General features: G+C 44.0%; 1 protein-coding gene and 1 long non-coding RNA gene across 2 annotated transcripts; one reads left to right on the top strand and one right to left on the bottom strand.

Moving 5' to 3' along the window:
- The first annotated feature begins 2,215 nt into the window (after window positions 1-2,215).
- On the top strand, window positions 2,216-6,838 carry preb (prolactin regulatory element binding). Its single transcript, XM_076148476.1, has 10 exons — window positions 2,216-2,398; window positions 3,516-3,702; window positions 3,915-4,119; window positions 4,282-4,535; window positions 4,776-4,856; window positions 4,950-5,077; window positions 5,781-5,954; window positions 6,216-6,288; window positions 6,407-6,566; window positions 6,704-6,838. Exons 2-10 carry the CDS (start codon window positions 3,565-3,567, stop codon window positions 6,796-6,798), a joined length of 1,308 nt encoding a protein of 435 aa, XP_076004591.1. The 5' UTR covers window positions 2,216-2,398; window positions 3,516-3,564; the 3' UTR covers window positions 6,799-6,838.
- A 2,178-nt stretch (window positions 6,839-9,016) lies between these two features.
- On the bottom strand, window positions 9,017-14,103 carry LOC142999080 (uncharacterized). The gene is made up of 3 exons (XR_012963257.1): window positions 13,996-14,103; window positions 12,570-12,862; window positions 9,017-12,461 (listed from the first exon to the last, which is right to left on the bottom strand). It is a non-coding gene; the product is annotated as an uncharacterized LOC142999080 (long non-coding RNA).
- Window positions 14,104-15,155: the final 1,052 nt, after the last annotated feature.

The raw sequence follows: 15,155 nt of genomic DNA, 5'->3' as shown, positions 1-15,155 counted from the left end.
CATCAATAATTTTGCCTACTTGTGCCACAGATCAGACTATTTTCATTCTGAACAGTGCTACACAAACTGCATGTGTTCCGAGCTCTGAATCAGCTCAGGATGTGTGCTCACTGCTCAGATCAGCGTGTTTACTTCTCTGCTTTATATGGTAGAGGAGAGGCGGCTTCATGTGTTCGTAAAAATAACACGTGAACATCATGATTCGCAAAGGATCTAATTGATTTCACGAAGAGACGGGAAGTGCATCAGGATCAGGTGCAGCCAGGTTCCTGTTTCTGAGCTGTGCCAGACACCAATACTAATGCACCATCACGTTATGTAGTAATGCACGGCCACACTTAGACCTTTATGGAGAAGCTTCCATTTAAACTAAGCTGAAGGGGAACATATCATAATCCAATTGTTTTCAAGCAAGATGTTTTATTTTATATTTTCATTTGCAGCCTACAATGTGACTAAAGGTCATGAATCTGAAAATGCATTTGTCAGTACAGTAAAGTAAAATTCTCCTCTAGCCGTATACTTGATTGCATGTCATGGATCTGTCACAATTTGTTTGTAAACTTAACAACGCTGGCATCTTTCTCTGACACAACGAGCAAGCCTCTATTGATGTTTCCATTGAAACCCTGGAAACTCTAATCAATACCTGTTGTAGATTGTTGTCCATCAACCAGAAGCATTTCATCAGCATCATCTTCCAGTTTCAATGCCTCAAAATAACTCACAAGGTCATAGTAGTTTAAACACTCAGATCCACACCCACCCACACACACACGCACACACACCTACTACACCCACACATACACACGTGCCTGCTATGGCAAATGTAGATTAAGAGTTGAGACTACGTGATAGGGAACATGTCAACTTTACCCTGGGGAATAATTTGATTGGACCTTTGCCTCCCAAGTGGTGTAGCCTATAGGGAATTGCCATATGGACATGTCAACTATAATCAATTTACTGCGGGATTTTCCTAATGATGTTAGTGTGAGGATACAGATTACCACAGAGGACAGCCAGTACCATGATTAATATACTGTATGCTTCAGCTGCAGCAGCCAGTGGAGACAGATGAAGCGTTAGATGAGGCATGACTGCCTTTCCCGACAGAGGACGGCAGGTTTGGGTTCATGGAAAGATGGTTTGGTTTATGGTACGCAAACAGATTTCAATTACATACTGATAGATTAAAATGACCACCTATGTAAAAATGTTGGGGATAACATTCGAATATTTATACACACTTTTTTGTCACGTTTTTGAGGATAATAAGACCTTTCTTTATTTCTCTAACTTCTTGTGAGTGGGGCTAATGAGAAGATTGAAGTACATGAGTGTGGGGCAGAGGTGAAAATGGCAACAGCTGGTGTTCAGGTGGGGAATGTCAGTCCCAGAACAACTACAAAAATCTGTATATTCAAGTTATTTCACCCAACAGGAAGTAATCTCTGCTGTACACTGTTTATGGAATATACTGATGACGTACTTGTTGCTGTACTGTTTTGGCAATTACATTTAATGATGAAGCAGTGCTTTCTCTATCCTAAATTCTAAAATCAATAATAATGTATCAACCTCATAAATTTGACACTGTAAAGGAAAACAACAACAAAAAACCATCACGACCAGTTGAAGTATATTCTTTGAAGAAGCATAAGATATGGTTGAATTGTGTTGAATGTTTTGATTTAAGTGAGGAATATTCTTTTAAGTTTGAATGTGAAATGCATTGGTAAAAGATGTGATGGATGTGGATGACCGAAAGAAACACTGGTCATCTTCATTTCATTGTATTTAAATATTTGGCTTAGAAAGACTGAATGGAAGACACAATCACAAGCTGAAGGGGTTAACCAATATAATATAATATAATATAATATATTAGATTATGTGTTACTTTGTAATTTTATTCATTCTAACTAATTTTATAATAATTAAGTTTGTGATCGCCATATTGAGATTTAAACGTGCTAGTAATATAATACTATTTTGATTTTTGCAGATGTGTAAATAAAGTATGTTCACATTTATTTTGATCATCCTGATTATCACACTCGTCGTTTTATTATGAATGACAATAAAGTCAATATTACATTATCAAATGAAGTACTGCTATATCAGTTACCTTGTAATACTGTTTATTGTAATACATATGTATTGATTTAAAGACCAAATCCAAAGAGGCGGATAGTGACGTCATGACGTAGCGTACGTCGCTGACGTGTAGGTAGGGAAGTGGTGGCTCTGTGGTTGAGCTGTCGTTAGCTGCTAGCTGTTAGCTAATCCCTTTCATTCTAAACATTTGCGCCACTGACAGCTCACAATGGAGCTACATGTGTTAGAACTGAGCCCATAAGCAGAGGACGGAGGAGACACCGAAGCAACCGGCCAGGTATGGAACACAGCATGAAGGGAACAGCGAGACCGCGATAGGCAACTTGAGTGCTAATTGAAACTAAAATAGCTAAAGCTCGCTGCTGAGTTGGCAACATGACAGTCCTTAAAGCCATGATTCTATGATAAGAAAGCATTCTGGACTGTCACTTTTACGCCGGTATCGAACTGATGGCTGTCAGCAGCTTAAGCTGATCAGGCATCAGTGCAGAGGTGAGCAGTGCCTCCTGCACCACCTGAGCCCGCTCCGCTCCGCTCCGCTCTGCTGCAACCTGTATTGTTTAACACAAACCACGGTGTTGACACAAACACAGCGCAAACGTAAAGAGCGTAAAGAGAGCTGTCGCCTCATGTTTGAATACTTCGAGCGTTTTGTCTCACATTTAGCTTTAGTCTCTGTGTCAAGTGACTCACCGTTAGTTTACTTAACACTTAGAATGGCTTCATGCTTCATGTTATGATTGTAGAAACGAAGGCTTCAATCAAAACAAGCGTCTAAAAAGCTTCTACACTAACAAAAGTTTTTGGCTTCTTGAGTATACATTCAGAATGGCGACATCTGCTGGTCAATTGAGTATTACACTACACGCAGGCTGTCAAGGTGGCAATCGGGGCTGCGCCAAATGGAGAAAGATTGCGATTATATAAGTAACATTAAGCTGTGCACAATCCATGCAATGAAGGGTAGAATGGACTGTATATGATAAATATGTAGAAAAACTTGAAACATTCACACATTTATTTTGAAACTAAAAAGTAAACTTGAAATTCCGCAACCATAGAACTCGTGGTGTGTGAGGAAGTGGTGAAAGTCATGGAGCAGATACCTTATCTTATCGGTTATACACTGTCAATCAAATCTGCCCCATCAAAAGAGGCTGAAATGTCACTGAAGGGTTGGATTAGCATGTAATTGATGTAAATTATCTGATACCCATTGATAACATATGAAAGAATTTTAAGCGATGTGCCGCTCCGCTCCAAATAGGGGTTTAAGTTTTAGAAGAGTCCATCCCTACATTAGGCCAAAGCATCCTATAGATACACTTCAATACGTCACCAATTGAGCTGTCGTATCCAGTGTGCGCCATTTCTTAACCCTCTACTCCCTACAGGTGGTGTTGTCAGTGGTTTTATGAAACTATCTAACAGACTTGCAACACAATGATGAGAAAACGGAGGGTGCCAGATCTGTACAGGGCCCCCTTTCCCCTGTACACCATCAAAGTGGACCCGGAAACTGGATTGGTGATCACAGCGGGAGGAGGAGGGCCTTCTAAAACAGGCATTAAGAATGCTGTGGTAAGCAGTGTCAGACAAATGGACACATATGGTATCATTGAATATGCATGAATTGTTATAATTAGTGTCGGCCTGTGTGTAAACCATGAGGCTGCTAATGCTGTGCAGAAACAATGTCACCAATTGAGCTTATTATATTTCACACTACATGACACGAGTACATATGAAAAGACATGTGGCGCATCAGCATGACTTGTGACTTTGTGTTTCAGCACTTCCTGGATTTACAGTTGGTTGGAGACCATCAATACACTGCCACACTCGTCCACTCCCACGATACCGACACACGTGCCACCATGAACATGGCAGTAGGCAACGGTGTGATCGCTGCAGGGCAGGATGGGACCTGTTGCCTGATGCAGCTTAAGCACGGCCGTCCAACAACTACTGCTGCTGCTGCTGCCGCTGCCAAAGATGGTAATTTGAAATCCAATTCCAATTTAAAATGTAAGGAAAAGGTTTGTATTTACAAAACCTTTAAATGTGGGGTTTGTCTACATGTAAATAGTTATCCTTCAGTGACTGCAGGCATTTGGAATATCTGATGATTTGATGAACAAGTGTGTGTCGTCCCTACAGCTGGTAACAATGTGCAGCAGGGAAATGCCAGGAGACGAGCAGGGAAAGAAGACAAGGGAGGACAGGGCAAAGCAACAAGCGGTGGAGATGCGGGACATATGAAGGACGAGACGGCTCAGATCTCTGTGACGGGTCTGGCAGAGCTGCAGTCAGACCTCAACCCCGATGACCCTCTTCAGAAGGTTGTTAGGTTCAGCCGGGACTTAGGCCTTCTGCTGACCGGGGGCACAGATGGGCACATCCGAGTTTGGGAGGTAAACATGACATCATCCCCTAAGACCGGAACACAAGGTTACTGAAGTTGTGTTTGAATGAAAGGTGTAAAAGGATTACATGCAAACGCACACATGAAACAAATACTGTGTATGGATTCTAAAGGTTCTATATTCCACTGCATCACATCCATGCCTAAACCTTCCCCTCTCCCATATCACAGTCTGCTGCAGACCTCTTAACTTTCAGCAAACAAACTTGTCCTATCCACTTTCCCATAGTTTCCGTCCCTAAAGAAAGTGTCTGACTTCAAAGCACATGAAGGGGAGATTGAAGATTTGGATATGAGTCCACAGAACAAGGTTATTCACTCACACCTCTTCCTCACATTTCATTTACATTCCATCTTGATTCCCTATAACAACTAACATCTCGCTGTCTCTGTTCCCATGTAGCACCTTGTGACTGTTGGTCGGGACTTTGCGTGCAGCGTGTGGAGCGGCGACCAGTTGGCCATGAGTCTTCAGTGGCATGAAACCATGACCGACATTGGAGAGAAGACGTACCGCTACATGGGTTGCAGGTAAAAATGAGAACAATCAGAATATTCATTGATTGAATCACAATCTTGCAAATGGAGACTTGTGATTGGTCCAATACATTTCAGATATGAATGCATGATATAAAAATGCTGATGTTGCAAGGTTTACATTATCTTACGATCATTTGGCAGACGCTTTTATCCAAAGTGACTTACATTACATTACCACCCACTACAGAGGGGGGAGCAATTGAGGGTTCGGTGCCTTGCTCAGGGGCACCTCGGCATGGACTCGAACCGGCAACCCTCCGAGCGGAAGCTCTACCCACTGGGCAGTAGTATGTCAGTAGTGTGTCAGCATGAACATCAAGCTGCTAAGATATGCTCTCATAGCTTTCACCTTCATCATGTTTTGCAGTGTTTTTGCTCCGTCCTTCCTCTCTCCTTTTCTCTTGTCCATGTTTAGTGTGCACACAATGACACCAAACAGACATATTTGTGTATTTTAAGTCTAAAATTGACTGTTTGCAAGACCAAAAATCCTCTTCACAGGCTGTGTTTTATGTTCCTAGTGCATAGAAAAGTTCATCTGTGAAACTGTGATTATTTGTCAAACTTGCACCGTGACCTCTTTAGTAACTAAGTCATGTGCTGTATGAGCGTAGCAAAGCTATAGAGTCACATCTGCTCTTTATTTCCATATGAAATGTAGTTGAGTGTTTGATTGTGTTTTGGCCTCTTTTAGATTTGGAAAGGTAGAAGATGAGAAAGATTCCCTGAGGCTTTACACCGTCCAGATCCCCCATAAACGAGAAAGAAAGCCACCTCCTTGTTACCTCACCAAGTGGGACGGCAAGAGCTTCCTCCCCATGCTGACGGCTCCCTGCGGCTCTGAGGTCATCTCCAGCCTGGCCGTTAGGTAAGAGCCGGACCTTTCATCCCACCTCAACTGTTTTGCCACAGACCTGCATACAGTTGCTGTGTAGCCAAATCAACCAAACTTCCTAACAAATTGGGTCGAAAGCGACTTGAGGCTTACGTGCGTCGAAATTCAAGGAATGATCATTTTGCTCTTCTTCTTACAGTTAGGAGTAAGTGCCGTGTGCCGGTGTTAGTTAGACATTGTCCTCGACTCGCTAAGTGTTAATCTAATCTCCAACTTCATCTTTATCTTTCACAGTGACTCTGGAACATTTCTTGGCCTTGGGACTGTGACTGGATCAGTAGCTATCTATATCGCTTTCTCACTGCAGGTCAACATCATTTTTGTATACGTTTCCCAAACCAATGACTGGTGATTAAATAGCTGAACTGCTCATTGATCTGTGCTAGTGCATCTGATCATCTGCTGCTGTGTCTTTGTGTGTGCAGAAGTTGTATTATGTGAAGGAGTCCCATGGCATCGTTGTGACAGACATCGCCTTCCTGCCTGACCTGCTCAAAGGCAAAAACGTCAAAGGCAACAATGAGACGGCCTTGCTGAGCGTCGCTGTGGACAGTCGGTGTCAAGTCCACGCTGTACGCAACCGAAGTAAGACACTCTTGATACTTTGTGGGTAATTAATAAGAATCACAGACAGCTACAGCAGCACCATGCGAACTGACCAACAATTTTAAACTCAAACTAGAACTAAACTAAAAGTGTTATTGTCATTTTTTCATGGGCAGGTTCTTTCCCCCTCTGGTTGGTGCTGTTCCTGTGCGGCCTCATGGTGGTGGGAGCAGTCCTCCTCCTGCAGAGCCTCCTGCCCGGATTCATTTAAGTCAGAGCCTCCACAGATCTCCGCTTGACTTCAATATCGGCACGGAATAAACATCTGAATCATAAAGGGTCTCCAAGCCTGACCACCGACTAGTTTTGATGTCGCTCTGTGTTCCCCCTCAGCTCTTTGCCCAGTGTTGTTCCTCTTTTACTGTCATAACCCAGCAGAATCACACCAGGATTGACTTTGGGCATCAGTCTTCAGGGTGGAGTTTCAGGAAACACCAATACCAATGTGTGTGTGTGTGTGTGTGTGTGCAGGGTGGGACTTTTATCAGGATGTTTAAGGAACAGTGTATAATATATAAATACATGTGAACTGATTCATAGACAATGGCTCTCATTTTCTTTTTAGCACTCCTCTTTGATTTAACCATGCAAATCCTTTATGAAGGACCTTTTTGTACTTTGATCAGTGTTATCTCACTGCATCCACTAGATGGCAGCAAACACTGTACAGCTCACGGTGCTCTGGCTAGAGTCAACGTTCCACTCATTCAGTGTATCCGTGTAAACATTGGATTTTTGCATTCAAATATACAGCTGCAGATTGTGCTTGCTTGCCTTCTTTAAGTCTGCTGAGCATTCAGAGTTTATCAGCAATACCCTATTTGCTACAAATCTACAAACATACGAGATATCTGTTTTGAGCTAACTTTAACATTTCTTTACTTTACGATCCTTCTTACTATGACTATATTGCACAAAACGTGTCTGAAAGTGAACTGAGACTTTAAGTAACCTTTTGATGTTAGGGTCCAGATGAAGTCCGTTATAAGGATGATGTCATATGTAAAGATGCGGCATAAACTGGTCTAAAGCTCATAATAGCCACATCAAATAGTTCGGAAATGAATTTATAGTGAGACGAGATTCAGACTGAGCTCAACTACAAATTGTGCCATGTGATGTTTCCACCCCTGACAGTGATTAAAACAACATTTTTATATATTTGTTCACTATAGAAATCATAAGCATATTACTGCGTTTGGTCAGGACTTTTTATCCATAAACATTAAGATTTCACATTTATGTACAATAAACATTCCAAACAAACCAAATCAATCATTTACAACCGCAGGGGAGCCTCATGCCATCTCATTCAACCTTGCCCACTGCGTGTGTGTCTGGCTGGAGCTTCCCCTAGAGGTCAGTGTGTGAGAGAATCGTGATTATTATTTAGAGGTTTTGTATATTTAAATATGAATGCCTTGAGTTACGTGGGGCAATCGATTTGGCTGCAAATCATCTTGGCGGCACAGGAAATAGTGGATCAGCACTTTATTGAAGCTGAACGCAACATTGAAATCTACTGTCTAAACCACGTGACTGCAGGCAAACCGTGGTCCGGATGTCATGTTGGTACCGTTGGCCACTGTGTTGCACACTTGGGCACTCAAATGCACTGAGCACTTTCCAGGTTGCGTCTATTTATTTCTGAGGACTCTTTTATCATGACATATAACTTATATTTGTATCGTTTTTAATTAATAGTGTAGGTGACTGGAGGCTTGAATGTTTTTGGTGTTTTCTGGTATTTGTCACGACTTCCCACTGGCACTCACTGTTGGCACTGTAGCCCATTTTACCGCACCTCTTTGCTTTATGAGAGTAAACCATCAGCAACTAGCATAAGCTAATTGTAGTGAGACTGAATCACTTTAATATATTTGCTGAGCTACAGTGAGGCACAGATAAATATGTCCTTAAAGTGATACTGAAGTACTGATGACTCATTTACATGTCAACTAGGTCACTACCTGTTTTTTGTAAGTTGGAGCTTTCTGGATGTGTTGCTCGAAACATGTTGGCCTTTGAGTGGACCTTTACACACCCCTGTGCTGAAACACTGTAAAGCCTCTCTACATTTATTCTAAGTTTGCAGTAGTTGGATAAATATAATAAATATATTGTGTTGTCTGTTGCTTCATAAAGATGATTATCCAATGATATTTTACCCTGAAATGCATTTCTAATGTCAAGTAGCTGAGAGATTATTGTGGAGGAAAAACAGCACGTGTGGTATTATGAACCTCTATCTTCAGGGTCTTTTCAGAGGTGTGTGGACCTGAGTTGAAGGCAAATATCTCCAGAATGATACAAAAAACAACGTCAGTAATCGAGTTCAGATGTAAAATATGAAGACAATTGATATTATATACTGTATTTATTTCTTAACATACAAACCCCAATTCCAATGAAGTTGGGACATTGTGTAAAATGTAAATAGAAACAGAATACAATGATTTGCAAATCCTTAACCTATATTCAATTGAATACACTGCAAAGACAAGATATTTAAGTTCAAACTGATAAACTGTATTGTTTTTTTGCAAATATTCACTCATTTCGAATTTGATGCCTGCAACACGTTCCAAGAAAGCTGGGACAGGGGCAACAAAAGACTGGGAAAGTTGAGGAATGCTCAAAAAACACCTGTTTGGAACATTCCACAGGTGAACAGGTTAATTGGAAACAGGCGAGTGTCATGATTGGGTATAAAAGGAGCGTCCCCGAAGTCGCTCACAAGCCAGGATGGGGCGTGGTTCACCACCTTGTGAACAACTGCGTGAGCAAATAGTCCAACAGTTTAAGAACAACGTTTCTCAACGTACAATTGCAAGGAAATTAGGGATTTCATCTCTACAGTCCATAAAATCAGCAGAAATCTCTGCACGTAAGCGGCAAGGCCGAATACCAACATTGAATGCCTGTGACCTTCGATCCCTCAGGCGGCACTGCATTAAAAACCAACATCATTCTGTAAAGGATATTACCACGTGGGCTCAGGAAGACTTCAGAAAACCATTGTCAGTTAACACAGTTCGTCGCTACATCTACAAGTTAAAACTCTACCATGCAAAGCGAAAGCCATATATCAACAACACCCAGAAACGCCGCCGGCTTCTCTGGGCCCAAGCTCATCTGAGATGGACTGACGCAAAAGTGGAAAAGTGTGCTGTGGTCTGACGAGTCCACATTTGAAATTGCTTTGGGAAATCATGGATGTCGTGTCCTCAGGGCTAAAGAGGAAAAGGACCATCTGCATTGTCAGTGATGCTCTTATTAGTTTTGTTCAGTTAAATGGTGTGCAGGATTACACATTAGGAGGAGGAGATGAAGGAAACGTAGGGAGTTTGACTCTTCAACTACCTACTACTGCCTACCTATGTTGAACACACTTATTGGAAGTCACTTTGGATAAAAGCGTCTGCTAAATGACCGTAATGTAATGTAACTACAGACCTTTTTGTTTGTTTGTAGAGGACAAGGTGGTGGGTCAATTAAGCTCAGAGGAGGGTGGCGTGCATTTATTTGAGGAAGTCTCTTTACGTGGTGTCTTTATCTTTACTTTGAGCTTTCAGTAAGGGAAGTTCGAGTGTAGGCGAAATAACACCGTCATTTGGTAGCTGAGAGTAAAATTGTCGACCAAAACAACATTGTGCGCAAAGGAAGGCGAGGGCGCCATGACAGTTTGGGAGCTCGTGTGGAACGCTTCACAAATTTGCGTGTCATCCTTGCGCCCAGAGGGGAGGGATGTTCTGTTCCAGTTGGCAGTTTCACCCGAGTTTCCGACATACGCGATTGTCTTATCTTATTTGGCCCTGAACTCTACAAGCGAGAGGTGTGAGCGAGCGCCACTGCTGTCATTCATCTGTCGTTTCTACTAGAGAGAGCGCGCAACACAATTGCAAGTCATTTGAAATAACTTTCAGCTACAAACTCGAACCAGGCAACGTATTACAACCTACTAATTTAATGGTCTTTTTTGTCTCCCAGCAGCCAAAGTAGTGTCTGACAGCAGAATTCCAAATTTCATTTGAAATTATTTCAAGCTACAAACTCGAACCAGGTAAGAACATACTACCTACTCCTTGCTTATATTTTTTTGTCCCCCAGCAGCCAAAGTAGCGTATTAAGTTTGTGTAAAGAAGAAACTTGTAATTAGTGCCGGCTGGCTGGCTAAGCTATGTCCACGCACATGTCCCTAAATAAATAAATTTGTGTTTGTGTGTCTTCGGTAAGGAGGACGACCGTTATGATAACCATACTTCAATGTTGCAGTGATATATTGAAGTGTTAAGTCAAGTGCGGCGCTGGCTACGCTGAAATGTAATGTTCTGTCGAATATAGTGTTTGTACTTGGTCATTGTCTTAATTTGACTGTTTTTAAGGGTTAAAGTGGTTTATTTCAGTGTGTTTTTGAAGTTTCTGCCGTGAATGGACAAATGACGTTGAGAATGCTGGCGAGTTTGAAATGACTGTGTGGGTCTATATATATTTTATCGTATTTTCCTTGCTGGATGTGTCTTTGTTTATCTACATTTTTTTACCAATAAAAGTAATTGCAGTGTGTGTGCGTGTCCCTGAAGTACTGTAACTGTGGGTTTCACTGTCGGTGATGACGGTCAAGTGCGTGCCGCAGCTATTATGATTTGTCAATGAAGGTGTTTTTTTTCCTTTCTAGCAGTATGGACCACAGACCGAAGTTTGTGCTGATAGCGGGCTCCACCAACATCAGGCTCCAGGCCACGCCAGAGGCCCTGGCTCCGGAGAGGAGCGGGCAGGCCCAAGACAGCAGGCGCATGTGCAAGGCCCCAGCCACGGTCTTGAGGGAGGCGGTGGAGGGGGTCCGAGAGGCGGGCGGCAACCCGGCCCACAGAGGCCAGGTACTGAGCCAGATGACTGTTCAATTTGGGCGGTACTACGGCCAAAACTTGGCGAGCCACCGGAAGGAGCGCGAGGCGGGCAATGTCAGCAGCAGTCCCCTCATGGTCAACAAGGACGCGCTGCTGGAATACGCTCGCCTCTACCCGCCCATGGTGGCCTCCCTCGCCAACAAGGGGAGGACGGGTACCGTGGCAGAGGGCGACTGTAAGGTGGGCTTCGGCCCGCACGCAGAGCTCACTTACAGTCAGCTGTACAAAGGGCAGAGCACGGAACTCACCAGGTAAGATGACGGCATGTGAAGCGCACAATGAACAACAATGCTGGCATAGTTTCATGCTTCTCCCACATTTCCTTTCATCATAGTTACAGGACAAGGCTGGTGACGCTGGGCACCCGGTTGGCCCTGCTGCAGCGCTACCTGAAGCGTAGGGACCGTGAAAGGCGGCGGCAGCAGCAAGCCGGGAAGCTTGTCTCTCCCCTCAACCTCTGCTTCTGCCTCCACTTCGTCCCTGGCTGCTGCGGCGGCACCACCACATCGAGCCAAGAAGCAGCGCTCGGCGGACCACGTCCCATCTGGTGAGTAGCCATTTCCCGTCCCCTGACAATGAAAAAGACTATTCGTGACCCCGTATGCTCGTGTGACTGTTGTCGCATAATGCATCAGCTTCCCGGGGCGCCAAAACATGCTCCTCAGACTCCTTTCGCTCCGGCCGCTGCCCTCCCCCGCCCCCTCATTTTGTTGAGTGGTAATGACATAGTGGGCCGGCCGTTAAACAGTGTGTTTCAATCAAGCGTGTCCTCTGGAAGAAGATCCTCTGGCTGCCGGGGCACTCTGCCCAGAAGGACCCGGGGAGGGGATCCTCTGGCAGAGGCGCCGACGGAGGGAGCGGATCAGTGTGGACCATGGGGTGCCGGGCTTGGGGAGCAGCACTCGTGGCGGGGATGGCGTCCACCAACTCGGCTGTTAACCGGGCAGTCACACCCCGCTTGTGCCTATGGAGTCATATAACATTGGTTGTAATCCAAAATTGTAATCCAAATAAAGACGTAGCACACACACACAAACACACACTCACTCACTCACCCATCCATTCTTCTTACCACTGTGCCAGAGTGTGCTGGTTGACGCTGAACAGTTAGATCCTGGTCTGGGATGATGCTATTGTAGTTCTGGAGCATCAGAGTCCACCTGGTGACTGTCATCCCCTTCAGCTTGCGATTAGCAGGATGGAGGACGCACAGCTGCCTGAAGATGGCCATGGCCATGCACGTGTGTGCGCCCGCTGACTCCTGCCTGCTCGCTCCTCACCACAGCCAGGACCTCTGGCGTGGCGTGGAGCCTGATGTTGGCGGAGCCCGCCTTCAGCACAAACCTTGCAAACACGTCCGTACTGCTAGAGAGGAAGCAAAGGAAAAACAAAACCCTTCTTTGACAAATCATAATAACAGAACATGATAACACTCATGACACAGGAAGGATGAAGAGGTGCTGTGATTTCAGTGGCAAAAAGGTCTAGTTCACTCAGGACTTTTACCCCCCCCCCCACACACCAATACAGAGTCTTACACACACTGTCAGGATACAAGCAAGATAATGTCAATTATGTGGACAAAAAACACACAACTACCTCTTTTCAGACACGAGTGTGGCTGCACTTGACCGTGGTCACCCACAGTGAAACACACAGTTAAAGTACTTCAGGGACACGCACACACACTGCAATTACTTTTATAGGTAGAATAATGTAGATAATGTCAAAGAAAATGTACTATAACCATGACGATATTATAGTACTGGTATGTAAGTGAACCATGTGTTCTTGGAAATCATTTAATATTATGTATCTGTTCAGTATTAGAAAGGAAGTACACAGTTTGTCCTTAACCTTGAGTGTTTTACCAGAATCATTCATCCATCATCAGCGAGGAAGCGACATTAGGTCTTGGCAGGTCACTGTGACAGGGTTACTAAGGTAGCCAGGGCCAACAATAGAACAATGGAAATGCCCCCACCCTGATAGAAAATTATGTTGGATCTTGGAAGAACTCAGTGTTTGCGCGTACGTGTACTCACAATGAGATGTGAATGAATAAAGAGAAAGAAGCCTCAACCGTCTCCACAAATTGATATATAGAATTATACTAAAACACAGACACAATCCAGTAAGGAAAATACAATAAAATGTTTTTTTTAATACACAGTCAAACAGTCTCTCTCACACACGGTCTCACACAGACACACACACACAGTTATCATTCCAAGCTCGCCAGCATTCACAACGTCATTTGTCCGTTCGCGGAGACTTCAAAAACACACTTCAACCCTTAAAAAAACGGTCAAATAAAGACAACGACCAAGTACAAACACTATATTCGACAGAACATTACAATTCTTAACGGACATGTGCGTGGCCTTACCTACGGCTTACCGCACTTGACGTTAGCCGGCCGGCACAAATTACGAGTTTCTTCTTTACACAAACTTAATACACTTTGGCTGGGTGGGGGGAAAAAAGCAGTGCCTTACCTGGTTCGAGCTTGTAGCTGAATATTATTTGAAATTACTTGCAATTATGTTTTTCTAGTGGAAACAACAGACGAATGACAGCGCGCGCTCAAACCTCTCGCATGAACAACTTAGAACCGACTGAGCTCCCTCGATTAAAATGTATCACTGCGAGGGCGGGGCCGTCCCTCCAGCCAACGAGCGCCGGGGAGGGGGCGCGGCCTTCCAATTGACTGAGCCAATGTCGCTATCCGGCAAAATGTCGTGATCCCAAAACTCACTGCTCCCGCTGAACTGAGGTCCGTTTGGTTTCGACTTTCGAGGCGCCTGACGTCACCGCGGTCACCTGGCCGTGTGCATCGCTCCGCCTCACGTTATTTAAACGCTGCTCACCCCTATTATACACGCACTGGTGAATCTGCACACAGCACTGATTGTTCCTGAGCTAGTCACCAAAGAATCTCACTGTGTGTATGATTGTGTATGTGATAATAAATATTATTTGATTTGGGGTGGAGGAGACACTGAGACTAATCAAGACAGTGTGAGCATATAAACGTTACGTCACGCGTGCAACATGGCTAATGTTATACCAAACGCATACAGATAACTGACTTGAAAACTTTGTCACTAAATTTGGACTAAAATTAATAAATGTCATATGACTAATATCTGACTTAAATCACAAAACAAATATCTGTGGCTGAGTCCAAATCTCAAATGAAAATCCCTGTCGAAATCAACAGGCATCAGCTCATTAAGGGTGAGAACACAGCTGAGCTTCCTTAGGAAGCTGTGTCCGTCCACAAGCGGCTTCCTGCACTTTCCCCGTCTCCTTATCTGGAATACTGGAATACTTCCATCAGTTGTTTCACTGCCCCTAATAAGCAGCACAGTGTGGCACTTTATTGCCTTTTCCTCCTTTGTGAAGCAGTTACTAATACTGGCTTTTCACATGCTCACCTATGAGCTGTAAACATGTTTTAGGTAGATTGAAGCGAGCAGGGACGAAGATTGAAGCGTGCCAGGACAAACTGGGCAGAGGCTGCATGACCAGTAGAGACGCTGGTTACAAGATGACACAAAGCTTCTGGATGGTGGAGAGGTACAGCGTGGAGGGGATCATCCAGTCTGCTCTGCTCCTCTACCAGAGAAGCACGGGAGAAGAGAGACACAAAGCT

This window comes from Genypterus blacodes, unplaced genomic scaffold, assembly GCF_046128005.1.
Source record: "Genypterus blacodes isolate CSIRO-AG114 ecotype Tasmania unplaced genomic scaffold, CSIRO-AGI_Gbla_v1 ptg000040l_1, whole genome shotgun sequence".
NCBI classification, from domain to species: domain Eukaryota; kingdom Metazoa; phylum Chordata; class Actinopteri; order Ophidiiformes; family Ophidiidae; genus Genypterus; species Genypterus blacodes.
This window is presented reverse-complemented; position numbering and strand designations above follow the sequence as displayed.